General features: G+C 43.5%; 1 protein-coding gene across 2 annotated transcripts in view; it reads right to left on the bottom strand.

The window, feature by feature from the left end:
* The window catches only part of LOC135056771 (sphingomyelin phosphodiesterase 5-like), a 226269-nt gene that overhangs the window by 81058 nt on the left and 130950 nt on the right, over nt 1-14261 (bottom strand). For both annotated transcript variants that reach the window (XM_063963999.1, XM_063912967.1), the window contains one exon: nt 4623-4712. In XM_063963999.1, the coding sequence (XP_063820069.1) occupies nt 4623-4712 (90 nt within the window). The remainder of the gene's footprint in view (nt 1-4622; nt 4713-14261) is intronic.

Here is a 14261-nt window from a genome sequence, read left to right as displayed (position 1 = left end):
CCCTATTATGTTTTAACATCTCCAATCCCCGAAAGCCGGGAAATTGGGAAGTGTCATGGAGTAATCAAACCATGACCTTTTCGCATAGAGCAGATAGAATGCCTACAGATACAGAGCTTATACGCCACATAGCCAGTAGAGGAAAATCTTTCCGATATAGGTATACCTTAGGAAATAGGATTACGAGAGTTGGAGAGGTATCACCAGGATACTGTGCACATATCGTACAACCTGATACGTGTACTAAGCAGATGGAAGAATTAGGGTTAGGAGATTTCACATGGAAGGTGTGTAATATGGTTATGTCCTACTCCGTCCCATATGTTCTCCCCGATGATGCATATTTCATATGCGGGAGAAAGGCGTATAAGTGGCTTGCCCCAAACTCTGAAGGATTGTGTTATATTGGAAAAGTACTGCCTGAAGTAATGACTGTATCACATGACAAAATGAAAGACATACACCGTGTTGCCCAAACTCCTTATACTCACACCCATTACGAGCACGTAGTTAAACGGCACCTGATAGAAAGAACAGAGCATCCGGCCTCTGACATGATCCATGAATCCACCGGGATTCAGTTTCTAATCGCGTTAGACATCACTCGTACCGCCAGAGGAGTGTTGAATTATAAATACATATCCGCACTTGCAAATTTGTTAGATAATATCACTGAAATGTATGATGACACGTTTAGGTATACTGGAAGAGAACTTCAGGCTTATAAAACAGAACTGGTACAGCATAGAATGGTTCTTAATTACCTCACAGCAGTGACAGGCGGATATTGTGTCACACTGGCAACACAATACGGCGTGAAATGTTGCACATATATTACGAATAGCACCGAGGACCCGGTCGAGGTCATAGACCAAAAGATGGACGATATTCTCCAACTGAAGTGGGAATTCCGCAGGAGACACAATCTCACTCTTGCTGCTGTAGGTAATGAGCTGACTGGTTGGGTGTCATGGTTGAACCCGCGAAATTGGTTCTCTGGTTTAGGAGACTGGGCTCAAGGAGTCATAATGGATGTTGGGAAGTTTCTCCTATGTATCTTAGGTGTTATCATAACGATTGGCTTGATATTTAGATGCGGTCAGGCTTTAATGAAGTGCAATCATCGTACTAGGGTAATGAGTTCAAGGAGTGAGGAAACTGTAATTCCAATGGATTTGATTTATGACCCAAATGTAGAAACAATGATGTGATGAAAATGCGATTTCTACGGTCCGTTTCTTTCACCTGTTTTTCCGTTTCCTCCAAGGTAAAAAGACCCACTTGGACGAGGAATTTGATGAGCCGATATACAGACAACAGATGGATTAAAGAAGAAGTTTTGACAACCTTATACACAGATTTTTGATGAACTATGCCATGGATCCCCAGTTTCCCTAGAAATTTTAAAATTACGCTAGCCCAACACTTTTGTAAATCTATGGACATTGACAGCTTTTGCTCGCACCTTATGGGCAAAAGCACAAAGAAGACTGCATTCAACAGACACCAAACAAGACCTCAATCGACGAATGTACATTTACCTGACATAGAATACCACCGCATTTACCGTAATTATGTCTTTTCTTCATTTCTACAACCCTCAGGTAATGACACACATAGTCGATAGGGAATACAGGCACAGATATCAGCAATCACATATCTCCCCCATTCATGTATCATCAACTAAAATGTGCTCCCCCATTTTGTTACAACCAAAGCCGAAAAGAGCTCGGTAAAGTTTGACAGCCCATCCACAGACCCGTACCACGGGATAAGAAGGAATTCAAATGTATACTTCGCAATACCTCGAAGCTTGATTTAAAACACGTACGGCACGATGATACATGACCCCCAAGCACGGATTCATACACACATGCTCCTGCTATCTCACTAGGTCATACCCTTTTTCCTACCTTCTCCTCTCTCCTCCCTTACCCAACCATGTAAATGTATTAACCCCTGACATATATTTTTCTCTTTTTGAAATGTTTTAGAAGGTGGCAGTTATTGTTGACTGCCAAAGGGTGGACTGTCAAAGTCAGAAAAATATCTCTATGCACACTACCATATTTGCACCTCACACAGGTCCGTGCTGCGCATGCGTACGCTCTCCCGTACGTGCGCATACTCACAGTCGCGGGCACCCGCAGGCGCACGGTATGCGTATTTACGGTAGAGTTTATGTGATCGTAGCGTGCGACTCAATCGTTACATATTTTCACTATATAATCTATTTTGTAGATCATGGTCCCTTTGATAGATTCTGAAAGTTTGGTTAATATAGAATGTTCATGAACAGAGAAATCCCTCTTTGTTTGATACGAAGGGTCAGACAGGAGTAATACAGTGGTGTTTAGTACCCATCGGAAGAGTATTTAATTAGCAATATTCCGGTGTTGGTTTGAAGCGGATTAATCGCTCGTGCGAATAGTTATGGACATAAGAAGTTTATGAACATTTACTGTATTTGCACTTACTTATCCATGCGGCGGGAAACCCAGTTTCCCTCCCACCTGAGCTGTTGGAAATAGTCACGGCCCACCTGTATGAATCAACCTATGACCTTTTGTTATAATGCGAGGAGGAATTCCTGTGTCCAATGAACAATGAGATTGTAGGGACCATTGAATTGTATTGTGTGTGGGGCATAAATAGACAAGCCGATCACATCCAGCTCTCACTCTTCAACGGTTATCATTGCTGAAAATCGGGAGCTGGATGTCCAGAGGCGCATGCGATCGTTTCCTTTGTGCGTAAGTGTTTCTCCGCAACCATATTGATCTTCTTGTTATTGTGGGCCAATTTCTCTCTCTCTCTCTCTCTCTTCTCCTCTTTCTCTCTTATTTTCCCTTAAAACGTAATTGTATTGTATTGTATTTCCTGTGTAGTTATCTGGTTAGGTAGTCTATGTTATATTATAGTGTATGACTTGTATTGTGTTAATTCTTTTGCAAGTATATCATTCATAATATATATTTATTAGGCGTTGGACCCTAAGCCCAGGTATCTGTGTATTTCTTATAGTGTTTAGTATTTTCAGAGCGTCGGTGACGCTCAAACAGCTTTTGAGTTAATAAGGTTATACTGTGTTGCATCTACACCCTATTTCTACACTAAGGTTTTACTGCATAATACACTGTTTATGGTTTAGATACAAAGGTTTAACATTGTTAGCGTCAGCGCCGCTGGTGATCTCCTCGTGGTCCCGAGCGTCCGCTACGCTATAGCGAATCATTACGTTAGTCAGCAGCCAATAGTGTGCCTGCCTGTGATCTCTTGGCCGTGAGCGAACGTGACGCTTGAGCGTCTCGACTACGGCTAAGCGATTGCTACACAACGTGCGTACCCTTACGGTACTCCATACGTAAATAGCGTACAGTGTTCTTAGACCTCATAAAGGGTTTTATATACGATAAATATCTAGCTTTATCACCCCTGATATATGTGACAATCTCTATCGTGTCCTCGTGTCCTATTCGCTCCCTGTGAGGAATGTCTCCTCCTGTACCGTGGTGATACCCCTGATATATGTGACAGTCTCTCTCATGTCCTCGTGTCCTATTACTTCTCTCCCTGTGAGGAATGTCTCCTACTGTACCGTGGTGATACTCCTGATATATGTGACAGTCTCTCTCATGTCCTCGTGGTCTAATACTTCTCTCCCTGTGCGGAATGTCTCCTACTGTACCGTGGTGATACCCCTGATATATGTGACAGTCTCTATCATGTCCTCGTGTCCTATTACTTCTCTCCCTGTGAGGAATGTCTCCCCCTGTTCCGTGGTGAAACCCCTGATATATGTGACAGTCTCTATCATGTCCTCGTGGTCTAATACTTCTCTCCCTGTGAGGAATGTCTCCCCCTGTTCCGTGGTGAAACCCCTGATATATGTGACAGTCTCTCTCATGTCCTCGTGGTCTAATACTTCTCTCCCTGTGAGGAATGTCTCCCCTGTACCGTGGTGATACCCCTGATATATGTGACAGTCTCTATCATGTCCTCGTGTCCTATTACTTCTCTCCCTGTAAGGAATGTCTCCACCCTGTACCGTGGTGATACCCCTGATATATGTGACAGTCTCTCTCATGTCCTCGTGGTCTAATACTTCTCTCCCTGTGAGGAATGTCTCCCCTGTACCGTGGTGATACTCCTGATATATGTGACAGTCTCTATCATGTCCTCGTGTCCTATTACTTCTCTCCCTGTAAGGAATGTCTCCCTCCTGTACCGTTGTGATACTCCTGATATATGTGACAGTCTCTCTCATGTCCTAATACTTCTCTCTCTGTGAGGAATGTCTCCCCTTGTACCGTGGTGATACCCCTGATATATGTGACAGTCTCTCTCATGTCCCCCTTTCCCTTCTCTGCCCCACACTATACATATGAAGATCTTTCAGACTTTCTGGGAACGTTTTGTGCCATGCACCATTTTTTAGAATGTATTTATATCCTTCTGTTAATGAATGGTGTATTTGGTGAGAATTAGCGCGTTGCTCTGCAGGAGAGAGAATTACTTGTCCTCCTGTGTCATAGAGAGGTACTGTGGCTGGAAAGTGTCTGTAAGGAGAAGGTCACAGTCGCCCTTTCAGGAGGGCAGATGGGTATTTTATTTTTACTCACCAACAGCTCCTGGCCGATCTCTTCCTGCGCGGTCTCTGCACGGATCCTTGTATATAGAGAATAACTTGTGCTTTTGTTCTAAGCAGTCATCTATATAAAGGAGAATACAAATATCAAACAATATTCTCGTATTAGGGTGCCGCTTGCTCTATGAAACATTCACCTGATCATAGATCTAAGTGGTAATATAAACCGCTCACCATAGCGCCGAAGACCTTTGTTTTATTATTCACCTGATCATGTATCATATTACAGTCATCTATTCACATACAGTAGCTCCAACATAGTAGGCAGCGGTGTACAGAGAATAAGACAGGTTTCTCTTACAGCCTAGAGGATGCTGGGGACTCCGTAAGGACCATGGGGTATAGACGGGCTCCGCAGGAGACATGGTCACTCTAAGACTTTAGATGGGTGTGAACTGGCTCCTCCCTCTATGCCCCTCCTCCAGACCTCAGTTAGATCCTGTGCCCAGAGGAGACTGGGTGCACTACAGGGAGCTCTCCTGAGTTTCTCTGAAAAGACTTTTGTTAGGTTTTTTATTTTCAAGGAGCACTGCTGGCAACAGGCTCCCTGCATCGTGGGACTGAGGGGAGAGAAGCAGACCTACTTAAGTGATAGGCTTTGCTTTTTAGGCTACTGGACACCATTAGCTCCAGAGAGTCGGAACACAGGTGTCGTCCTTGCTGTTCGTCCCAGAGCCGCGCCGCCGTCCTCCTCACAGAGCCGGAAGATAGAAGCCGGGTAAGTATAGGAAGCAAGAAGACTTCAAAGGCGGCAGAAGACTTTGATTCTTCATGAGGTACCGCGCAGCGGTCGCGCTGCGCACCATTGCTCCCACATCACACACAGGCACAGCAAGGGTGCAGGGCGGGCACCCTGAGCAGCAATTTTTACCTCACATTAGCCTGGCACATAAATAGATACTGCGGAGGCAGTATATGATAAATCCCCTGCCAGTATAAAGAAAAATAGCGGGACCGAAGCCCGCCGCCAAGGGGCCGAGCTTGATCCTCCAGCACTAACCAGCGCCATTTTCTCCACAGCAAACTGCAGAGAAGCTGCTCCCGGACTCTCCCCTGCTGAACAAGTGACAGGGGGCAAAAACGAGGGGGGGCACATTTATTTGGCGCTAATTTGTGTATAAAAGGGCTGAACAGGCTGGGACTTCGTTTCAGTATCTAGTGGCGCTGGGTGTGTGCTGGCATACTCTCTCTCTGTCTCTCCAAAGGGTCTTATTGTGGGTCTGTCCCCATATTCATATATCCCAGTGTGTGTGGGGGTGTCAGTACGTGTGTGTCGACATGTCTTAAGCGGAAGGCTCGTCTAGGGAGGATACAGAGCAGATGGTGGTGGTGTCTCCGTCGGCACAGCCGACACCTGATTGGTTGGACATGTGGAATGTGTTAAATGCTAATGTGACTTTATTACATAAGAGATTGGACAAAGCAGAGTCCAAGGACAAAGCAGGGAGTCAATCCATGGCTGTTACTGTGTCTCAAGACCCTTCAGGGTCCTATAAACGTCCCTTTTCCCAGGTAGCAGACACTGATACCGACACGGATTCCGACTCCAGTGTCGACTATGATGATGCAAGGTTGCACCCAAGAGTGGCCAAGAGTATTCAATACATGATTATTGCAATAAAAGATGTTTTGCATATCACAGAGGACCCCTCTGTCCCTGACAAGAGGGTTCACATTGTCAAAGTCGAAAAATATAGCGACCTATGATGCCTTGTACTAACCCCAATGCACGTGCCCGCTGCTCATGCACCGACTCCCCCGTGCGTACGCATCCCCTCAGGTTGCGTAGGGGACGCTCTGACGTCGCCTGCGCATGGGGATGGGTATTTAGGGCGGTGTTTGTGTGCGACTAGCGAGCGACTCGATCGCTACATATTTAACCAATATAATGCGTTTTATAGTTAATATTCCCCTTAATAATGTCAGCAAGTATGGTAAGTTTAAAACGGCTCTTGGATCTGAGAGATTCCTCTTTGCATGCTGGGAGGGCTCAGACAAAGGTTGGAGGGTAGTGTATGGTACTAGGATATAGAGAGATAGACGGATCTCTAGTGGTATGCCAGTCCCACTCTCCCGGCGCTTATATATGTAAAAAATATATATTAATATAATCCTTTATAAAAAAATATATATAGCCAGTATAAGCAGACAGCAGCGAATGTCTTGAGACTTGGTCAGAGTCTCTAGCATAAACTAAACAAGGAAGGATCTATAAGACATCGCGCTTAGGAATGTATACTATAATTAAATAATATAACGATATAGCAAAAAAATATATATAATTTTTTTGTTTTGAAAGAATGGCTGTGAAGTGGTCAGAAATGAGGTTGGGAGATTGTTTATAAATAATAAAAAAGATACATTTTATTTTATACCCAATAATCCATCATATGAAAGATAAAATAACATGTGTATAGTTTTTAAAAAAAGCATCAATTAATTAATATATTCCAAAAATACGTAGCTAGCTGTTTATGCCAACTCTAAGTTGTATTTATAATAAAATAAATCCTAAAATGTCCTCTTAGGAAGCAATAGATATCGGTAATTACACTCCTTTGAAATATCCACACATTTATAAATGATGGCTGAGGGTGCCGGCGTCCCGGCCACAGTTTTTGGTTAAATAAAGACTGAAGACCGTTGCCCGTAATTCTCACAATTGTAGTTAGGCAGTCTCTTTTGTCTCGGTGGTGAGGCTATCACCGCGCCGGGTATAGTGTAGCGTATGTCCGTATGGCAGATAGAATCAAAGGACTCACCCGTCTCCCCGCTTAGATGTTTACTGCCGTCTCTCCGCTCCCCGGTGGTGAGGCCGTCACCGCCCCGGGTGATGTACTCGGAGGGTCCGTAGTTGTTACTTGCAGAGATCTCGTTGTCTGCACTCTGCGGCGTGATAGTAATTAGCTGACGGGTTGACAGGCGGGTTGTTGCCAAGTGTAATGCAGGAAGGAGCCCTTTGATGATAATAGGCAGCGGTACCTCTGTGAGTTATTATCCAAAGCCAGACAAGTTCTATCACTGCCTAACTACAATTGTGAGAATTACGGGCAACGGTCTTCAGTCTTTATTTAACCAAAAACTGTGGCCGGGACGCCGGCACCCTCAGCCATCATTTTTAAATGTGTGGATATTTCAAAGGAGTGTAATTACCGATATCTATTGCTTCCTAAGAGGACATTTTAGGATTTATTTTATTATAAATACAACTTAGAGTTGGCATAAACAGCTAGCTACGTATTTTTGGAAGATATTAATTAATTGATGCTTTTTTTAAAAACTATACACATGTTATTTTATCTTTCATATGATGGATTATTGGGTATAAAATAAAATGTATCTTTTTTATTATTTATAAACAGTCTCCCAACCTCATTTCTGACCACTTCACAGCCATTCTTTCAAAACAAAAAAATTATATATATTTTTTTGCTATATCGTTATATTATTTAATTATAGTATACATTCCTAAGCGCGATGTCTTATAGATCCTTCCTTGGGTAGTGTATGGTGTCCAGCTGTGGGGTATTGAAGGGATGTTGTGCCTATGATAATTGGGAGGGACTCGCATAGTTCCTGCTCATGGTTATGCACAGAAATAGAAAATAAGATTAATTGCATTTCGAATAAATTACACATAAATGCAGGGTGGGTGAATGGAATTCAGTCACTTCTTTCCCACAGACTGAAAACAATAGCCTTAGTTACACTAAGCTTTGAGATTCTATGAAGAGGGCTTACACCTTTGTTTATGAATAGGTCCAGGTTTCTCTCCAGATGAATGAGTGCTGAGGTGTCATTGTCTCAACCGAAGGAGGGTGACGGTGGGGTAAACAAAGCCCAGAGACAGAGTTTGTTTGGAAGATCCAAACAATAGCTTTCCTCAATATAACAAGACAAAGAGGAATTTAGAATACTAACTAGTCCTAGCCATCGCCCACTTCTTGAACTAACCAATGATCCCAGGTGCAGTACATGTCCCACCCCCTAACCAATGGAAAGAGGGCACACAGTATCTATTGTAGTATGTCTTGAGCTAGTAAATAAATAAAGTTTGCAATAGGCTTGGGGACACAAGACTCTACTCTCCACAAGGTTTTCATCACTGATTAACTGAGAGCTGGATTTCCAGATTGCGCCTGCGATTCATTCCCATATGTGTAAGTTATTCTCTGTAACCAACTTATTCTCTGTATTTGCCATACTCTCTCTCTCTCTCTGTTATTGTTAAACTGTTGTATATTGTATATGTGTAGTTATTATGTTTAGATATTGATGTTAGCCTGTAGTGTATGAACTGTTAACTGTTTCCCCTTTTTACATAGCTAGATATTGTTAGTAAAGGTGTTGGAACCTTAGCAAGGTATTGTGTGTTTATTACATTACTGAGGGTATTCGGAGCGTCTCAATCGCTCAAGCAGCTTTTGTATTAATAAGGTTAAGCAGCGTTATATCGTTACAGTATTTCAGTAGTAAGGTTTACAGTATAAACTCAATCTTTCAGTGTGTTGCATACAAGGTTTACGGAGTGTCATCCCGTGAGCGTCTGGGCCGCTCGTGTTCCCCTCGTGGTCACGAGCGTCCGCTACGCTAGTAGCGTAGCATTACGGTGCGTCTCGACCACGGCTAAGCGTCTGCAACGCTAAGTGCGTACCCTTACGGTACCCCATACGCCAATTGCGTACTGAGTCTCTTACCCATATATAGTGTATGTTATAAGATAAATATTTAGCTTTATCAATTGGCGGCTCGTCCGTCCTCCACATATCCGCACTAGCGAACACAGACTTTATCTGTCAGCAAGGGCGGGAAGGCAGTATCCCTTCGTATCCGTATTAGTGGTGAGGGATACAGTAGTGCTGACTAGATAAGCGTCTGCATCGCTACGCTGTAGGAGTGCTGGTGGAATCCGGAACCGGAAGGTAAGAACAAAACGCTATTGTCTTTTAAAACTGTTTATCTCTGTTTTGCGTACGCAACACACGCACACACCTGCATTTCTTTTCATTTGTGTATTTTCACATCTCACCTTCCTGCTTGCCATTTATAATTGATAACGTGCTGAGAAAGATTTGTTGCTATTGGTAGTTAAAAGTAATATCAATACGTTAAGGAGTAAATTGTAAAACACGCACACGACTTTACCTAAAGATACAAGGAAAGATCTGTGTGGTGCTCGGTAGATGATTACAGTTAAAGATCATCTACATTGATATAAACGTGTTAGTTGTATTTCTGTGGATATACCTGGCTTGCGTACACGTGTCTCTAACAAAGGGCGGGACTAGCGTACGCGACGCAAGGGCCGACGTACGGAGCGTATATTACGCAACGGAGCGTCTGGGTACGCCCACATAATACAAATCACATGATAGTATTGTTTTAGTAGGTGATACGGAGGCAACGCGATAATAGCGCAATTCAATCTCAGTGTCCAAAATTTTAGGCTAATCGATTCTTCTCTAGTTGCAACTCCTCCGGATTAGCCTGCGATACTGAATGAAAGGGATTTCTGTGCAGAAACGAAAGTAAAGAGTATATGAGGTGAAAGTGTGTGTATACATATATATGTTTCTAATTTTTGGGTGGAACCACAGGAAATCATCAAGTTCTCGTGAGGTACATACGTGTAAGTGACGGCACGGTGGCTTGGGAGGCATCCCTTGTTAAACATATTAAAAGAAGAGCATTAGAGTATAGCAGACCAGGAGGTCTACTGTAGCACAGACCAGGAGGTCACGGACCAGGAGGTCCAGGTACAGCAGACTAGGAAGTCCGCTATAGATAAAGAGTAAAGAAGCACAACACCAGGAAAGGTTGGTGCGGTACCCATATAGGCCATTAAGCTCTGGCTGAAGGAATTCGCAGCCACAATTTTCGATTCCACTGGTCGCTCCGCACATAAGATTAGTTGCTTATGTGCAGAACGATTGCACCGCATGTAATTGTGTGCATTAGTTAGTAACTTGACCCAGTACCATTTGCGTACGCTAGAGGGGTCATAAACGCTATTTGCACATTCTAACGTGATTTGTGTAATTTTTTTATTTTAAGGGAGGTTCGCTGGTCACTCGGGAATTCTCTAACAACCAATAGTTACTGGGAAGGGTTAAGTGCTCTTCGGATCACACCCACACGCCCCAGTAAATAAAGGTTCATAGGGGCCTTAGGTTGGGTACAGCAGCTCTGAGTCAGTGATTGAAGTACTGGCCAACGTGGGCGAAGAGTGAGTGGAGGTACTCGGTAAACTTCCGCCGCCGGCCTACCCCGGACATCTTGGTTTTTGTAAGGGTTCGCTGAAGACCCTGATTTGAAGGTCAGAGGTAGTGAAAGCAACACCTGCAAAGATGGGGGCCAGTTGTTCAGGTAGGGGGCGATCAACCTCGGTTCAGGTTGACTTAGTAAACCGACCAATCGGGTCGGCAAGGTATATCATGTGTGAGAAATACGGTTCACACACAGAGGTTTTGTGCGATGAATGGGAAAGAATGACTGTGCATGACGGGGAAAAGTTCCCACGGGTAGGCAGTTTTAGTCCCGAGGTGTTACAAAATCTAAGGAGAAGGATATGTCTCATTAAATCTGCAAAGAGACGGATCCAACATTATGATTGTTTACAGTTTTGGCAACAGGAAGGTGAAATACTAGGAGGATTAGCTTACACAGCTGACTCTCACTTTGGTAAGAAAAATATGGCAACAAGAGAGAAAGTGGTTACAGAGAGTGGCACACTGGGGTGTGATAAACATGCACTTAGCAACTGTATTATTAATGATAAAAGTAACAAATGTATTAATGATAAAAGTAACAAATGTGACAAAGATAAAAGTAAAACTGTTAAATGTACAACTGTTAACCCGTGCAAGTTGCACTCCATGTTAAACTTCCCTCAGGATTATCAGCAAGAAAGTGAGCCCAGCACGATGTCGGCACCTTTTCCAGCAGCCATCATACAAGACATCCACGGAGGGTCAGGTGAGGTCGTGTCCACAGGTACGTACGGTGTTATATATCACACACAAACAAATGTATCTCATATTGTAGAACCAACACAAGATGATGTAGTTGAATTTAATCCTGTCAGGGTGATCACAGTCCCCAATGGGAAGACTGACGCTCATGGAATCATTCCCGTCAGGGACAGTGCAATGCGCCGTCCCTGGTCCCGGATGGAATTAAAAGCAATTATTTCTGAATTCCCTGACCCTAGGAAAGAGCTAGTTGCATGTCAGAGGTTTATTAAAGAACTAGGAAACTCCACAGAACCCACCAACAAAGAGTGGCGGACAGTGCTGAGGGCATGTTTGCCCTCCAGTGTTGACCCTGCAAAGTTTATTACTGATTGTAAGTTAAACGCAGAAGTACCTCGTACGGAGGAACACAATCAGGAATGTATTAAGCAGATCAACCGACAGTTAGGAGTATATTTCCCAGCCGTTGTCGAGTGGAACAAAATCTTCTCCATAAGACAAAAAGAAGGGGAAAGTACTTCTAATTATTTCAATCGAGCACTGCAAGTAATGGCTAGAAACACTGGGATCACGGACATCAAAACAAATGTACATCATAGGGAGGTAGCTGTGTCCGTATTAATGGACGGCTTAAAAGACACACTAAGAACCAGGGTACAGACCTCTCTACCTAACTGGAGAAATATCTCGGTGGCTGCATTAAGAAAGTCCGCTGTTGGGCATGAGCAAAACATCACCAGACACAGGGAGTCGCAGAGTGATAAGCTGATGGCTGTAAGTATACAGGCCCTGACCACAAGGCCACCTCAGTATAAGTCTCCGACCCCTGTGGGTAAGTCAAATGTGGTAACTTGTTATTACTGTCATAAAGAGGGACATTTTGCATGAGACTGTAGATTGAAAAATGCACAAAAATCATATCAACCCCCTAGACAAAAACATAAGCAAAGTCATGATACACAAAATTGTAATCAGGGATCACATAAGAAGAATTTTGGGCCGCACCTGTAATATGCAGTCAGGAAAGGTGATCTTTAGGACTGATAGTAAGCCTGAAGGTACAGTTAATGATGTTAGGAGGTCAGTTCCTTGTAGACACAGGAACGGCCGGGTAAACGTTGTAATTTATCTGTAAATGTTTCTTTTTCCCCATCTCTGACGTTCATCGGCAGAACTCAAACATCACATAGCTACTTGGTCTTTGCAGAAGTCTATCTAACCCCAGTGTGACCTACCGACATCGGTGTGTCCTGGCCAGGCACAAAAGGGTGGAGTGTGGAAATACTGGTGGGGAGGGGACTGTGCAGAGATACCAGTGGATGTGTTGGTGTGACAGCCTGATGGTGAACGGAAGATCTGATAATGTTTTTTTGTTTGTTGTTTAATGAAAAATGTGATGAATTGTTCTCTTTCTCGTTTGTTTTTTCCCCCTCTTCTCTCTCATGTTCTTATGTTTTAAAGATGGTATGTCACACATCAGTTAGACAAATGGTAATGCAAGATTTTTGCTCCTTACAGAAAGATTGCAGATTTGGAAGGAATGTTGTATCGCCAGAATGTTCGTTTGGAAGACTGAGAGACAGCACCTTTGAGATGACAGCAGAGCAAGAAGAACAACAAGACTAGAGGACATAAGACATCGTAACATTTTTCTCTCCCCTCAAAGTATTTTTTTGTATCCCCATTACAAATTTCTCCTTTTCCTCCTATAAGATGGACTTGCCCCAAGAGACTGTGATCCGGATTTTCCTGTTGACCATGATGTTGACCAGAGCAGTCTGTTTCGGTGAGAGTACCATGGAGGTCGAGAAAGGATCTGGAATGGGTTCTGATGACCAGGATGGAGGCGTAGTTTTCCAAGAGCAACATAATCACCGAGTAAAGGCGAGTATCAGAAAACGATCTGGTAGCATTGACAATAGAAGGAATTGTGAAGGATTGTTAGCTGAAGAGAACTGCATCTGTAGGCATTGTGACAATATAGTTGAGGATGGGTGCATCAAGAAATGTCAGTCCAGTTTTAATGTCCACATGGACCGGCATCCATTGAGTGACTATCACTCCTTAGTGGGTAAAGTGTTAAATCAGACAGACTGTTGGGTATGCTCTCAAGTACCTCAAGGTCATAGCAAATCAGGACTAGTACCATTCCCTTTAACTGTAGGAGAGGTACTTGAGTTAAGTGGTGGGAGGCCGGTGGACAGGAGGTTTAATATCTCTAGTCCTCCCAGTTTGAAGCTCCACCAGTACCATGTGGATAAATCCTTAGTATGCTTTAACATTTCCAATCCCCGAAAGCCGGGAAATTGGGAAGTGTCATGGAGTAATCAAACCATGACATTCTCACATAGAGCCGACAGAATGCCCATAGACACAGAACTTATACGCCAGATCGCCAACAGTGGAAAATATTTCCGGTATAGATATACTCTAGGAAGTAGGACCATGCGAGTTGGAGAAGTATCACCAGGATACTGTGCACATATCGTACAACCTGATACGTGTACTAGACAGATGGGAGAGTTAGGGTTAGGAGATTTCACATGGAAAATTTGTAACATGGTTATGTCATACTCAGTCCCATATGTTCTCCCCGATGATGCACATTTCATATGCGGGAGGAAGGCGTATAGGTTCCTCGC

The sequence above is a fragment of the Pseudophryne corroboree genome, chromosome 1 (genome assembly GCF_028390025.1).
Source record: "Pseudophryne corroboree isolate aPseCor3 chromosome 1, aPseCor3.hap2, whole genome shotgun sequence".
Lineage (NCBI taxonomy): Eukaryota > Metazoa > Chordata > Amphibia > Anura > Myobatrachidae > Pseudophryne > Pseudophryne corroboree.
The sequence above is the reverse complement of the archived record's forward strand: the minus strand, read 5'-3'. Positions and strand labels throughout refer to the sequence as shown.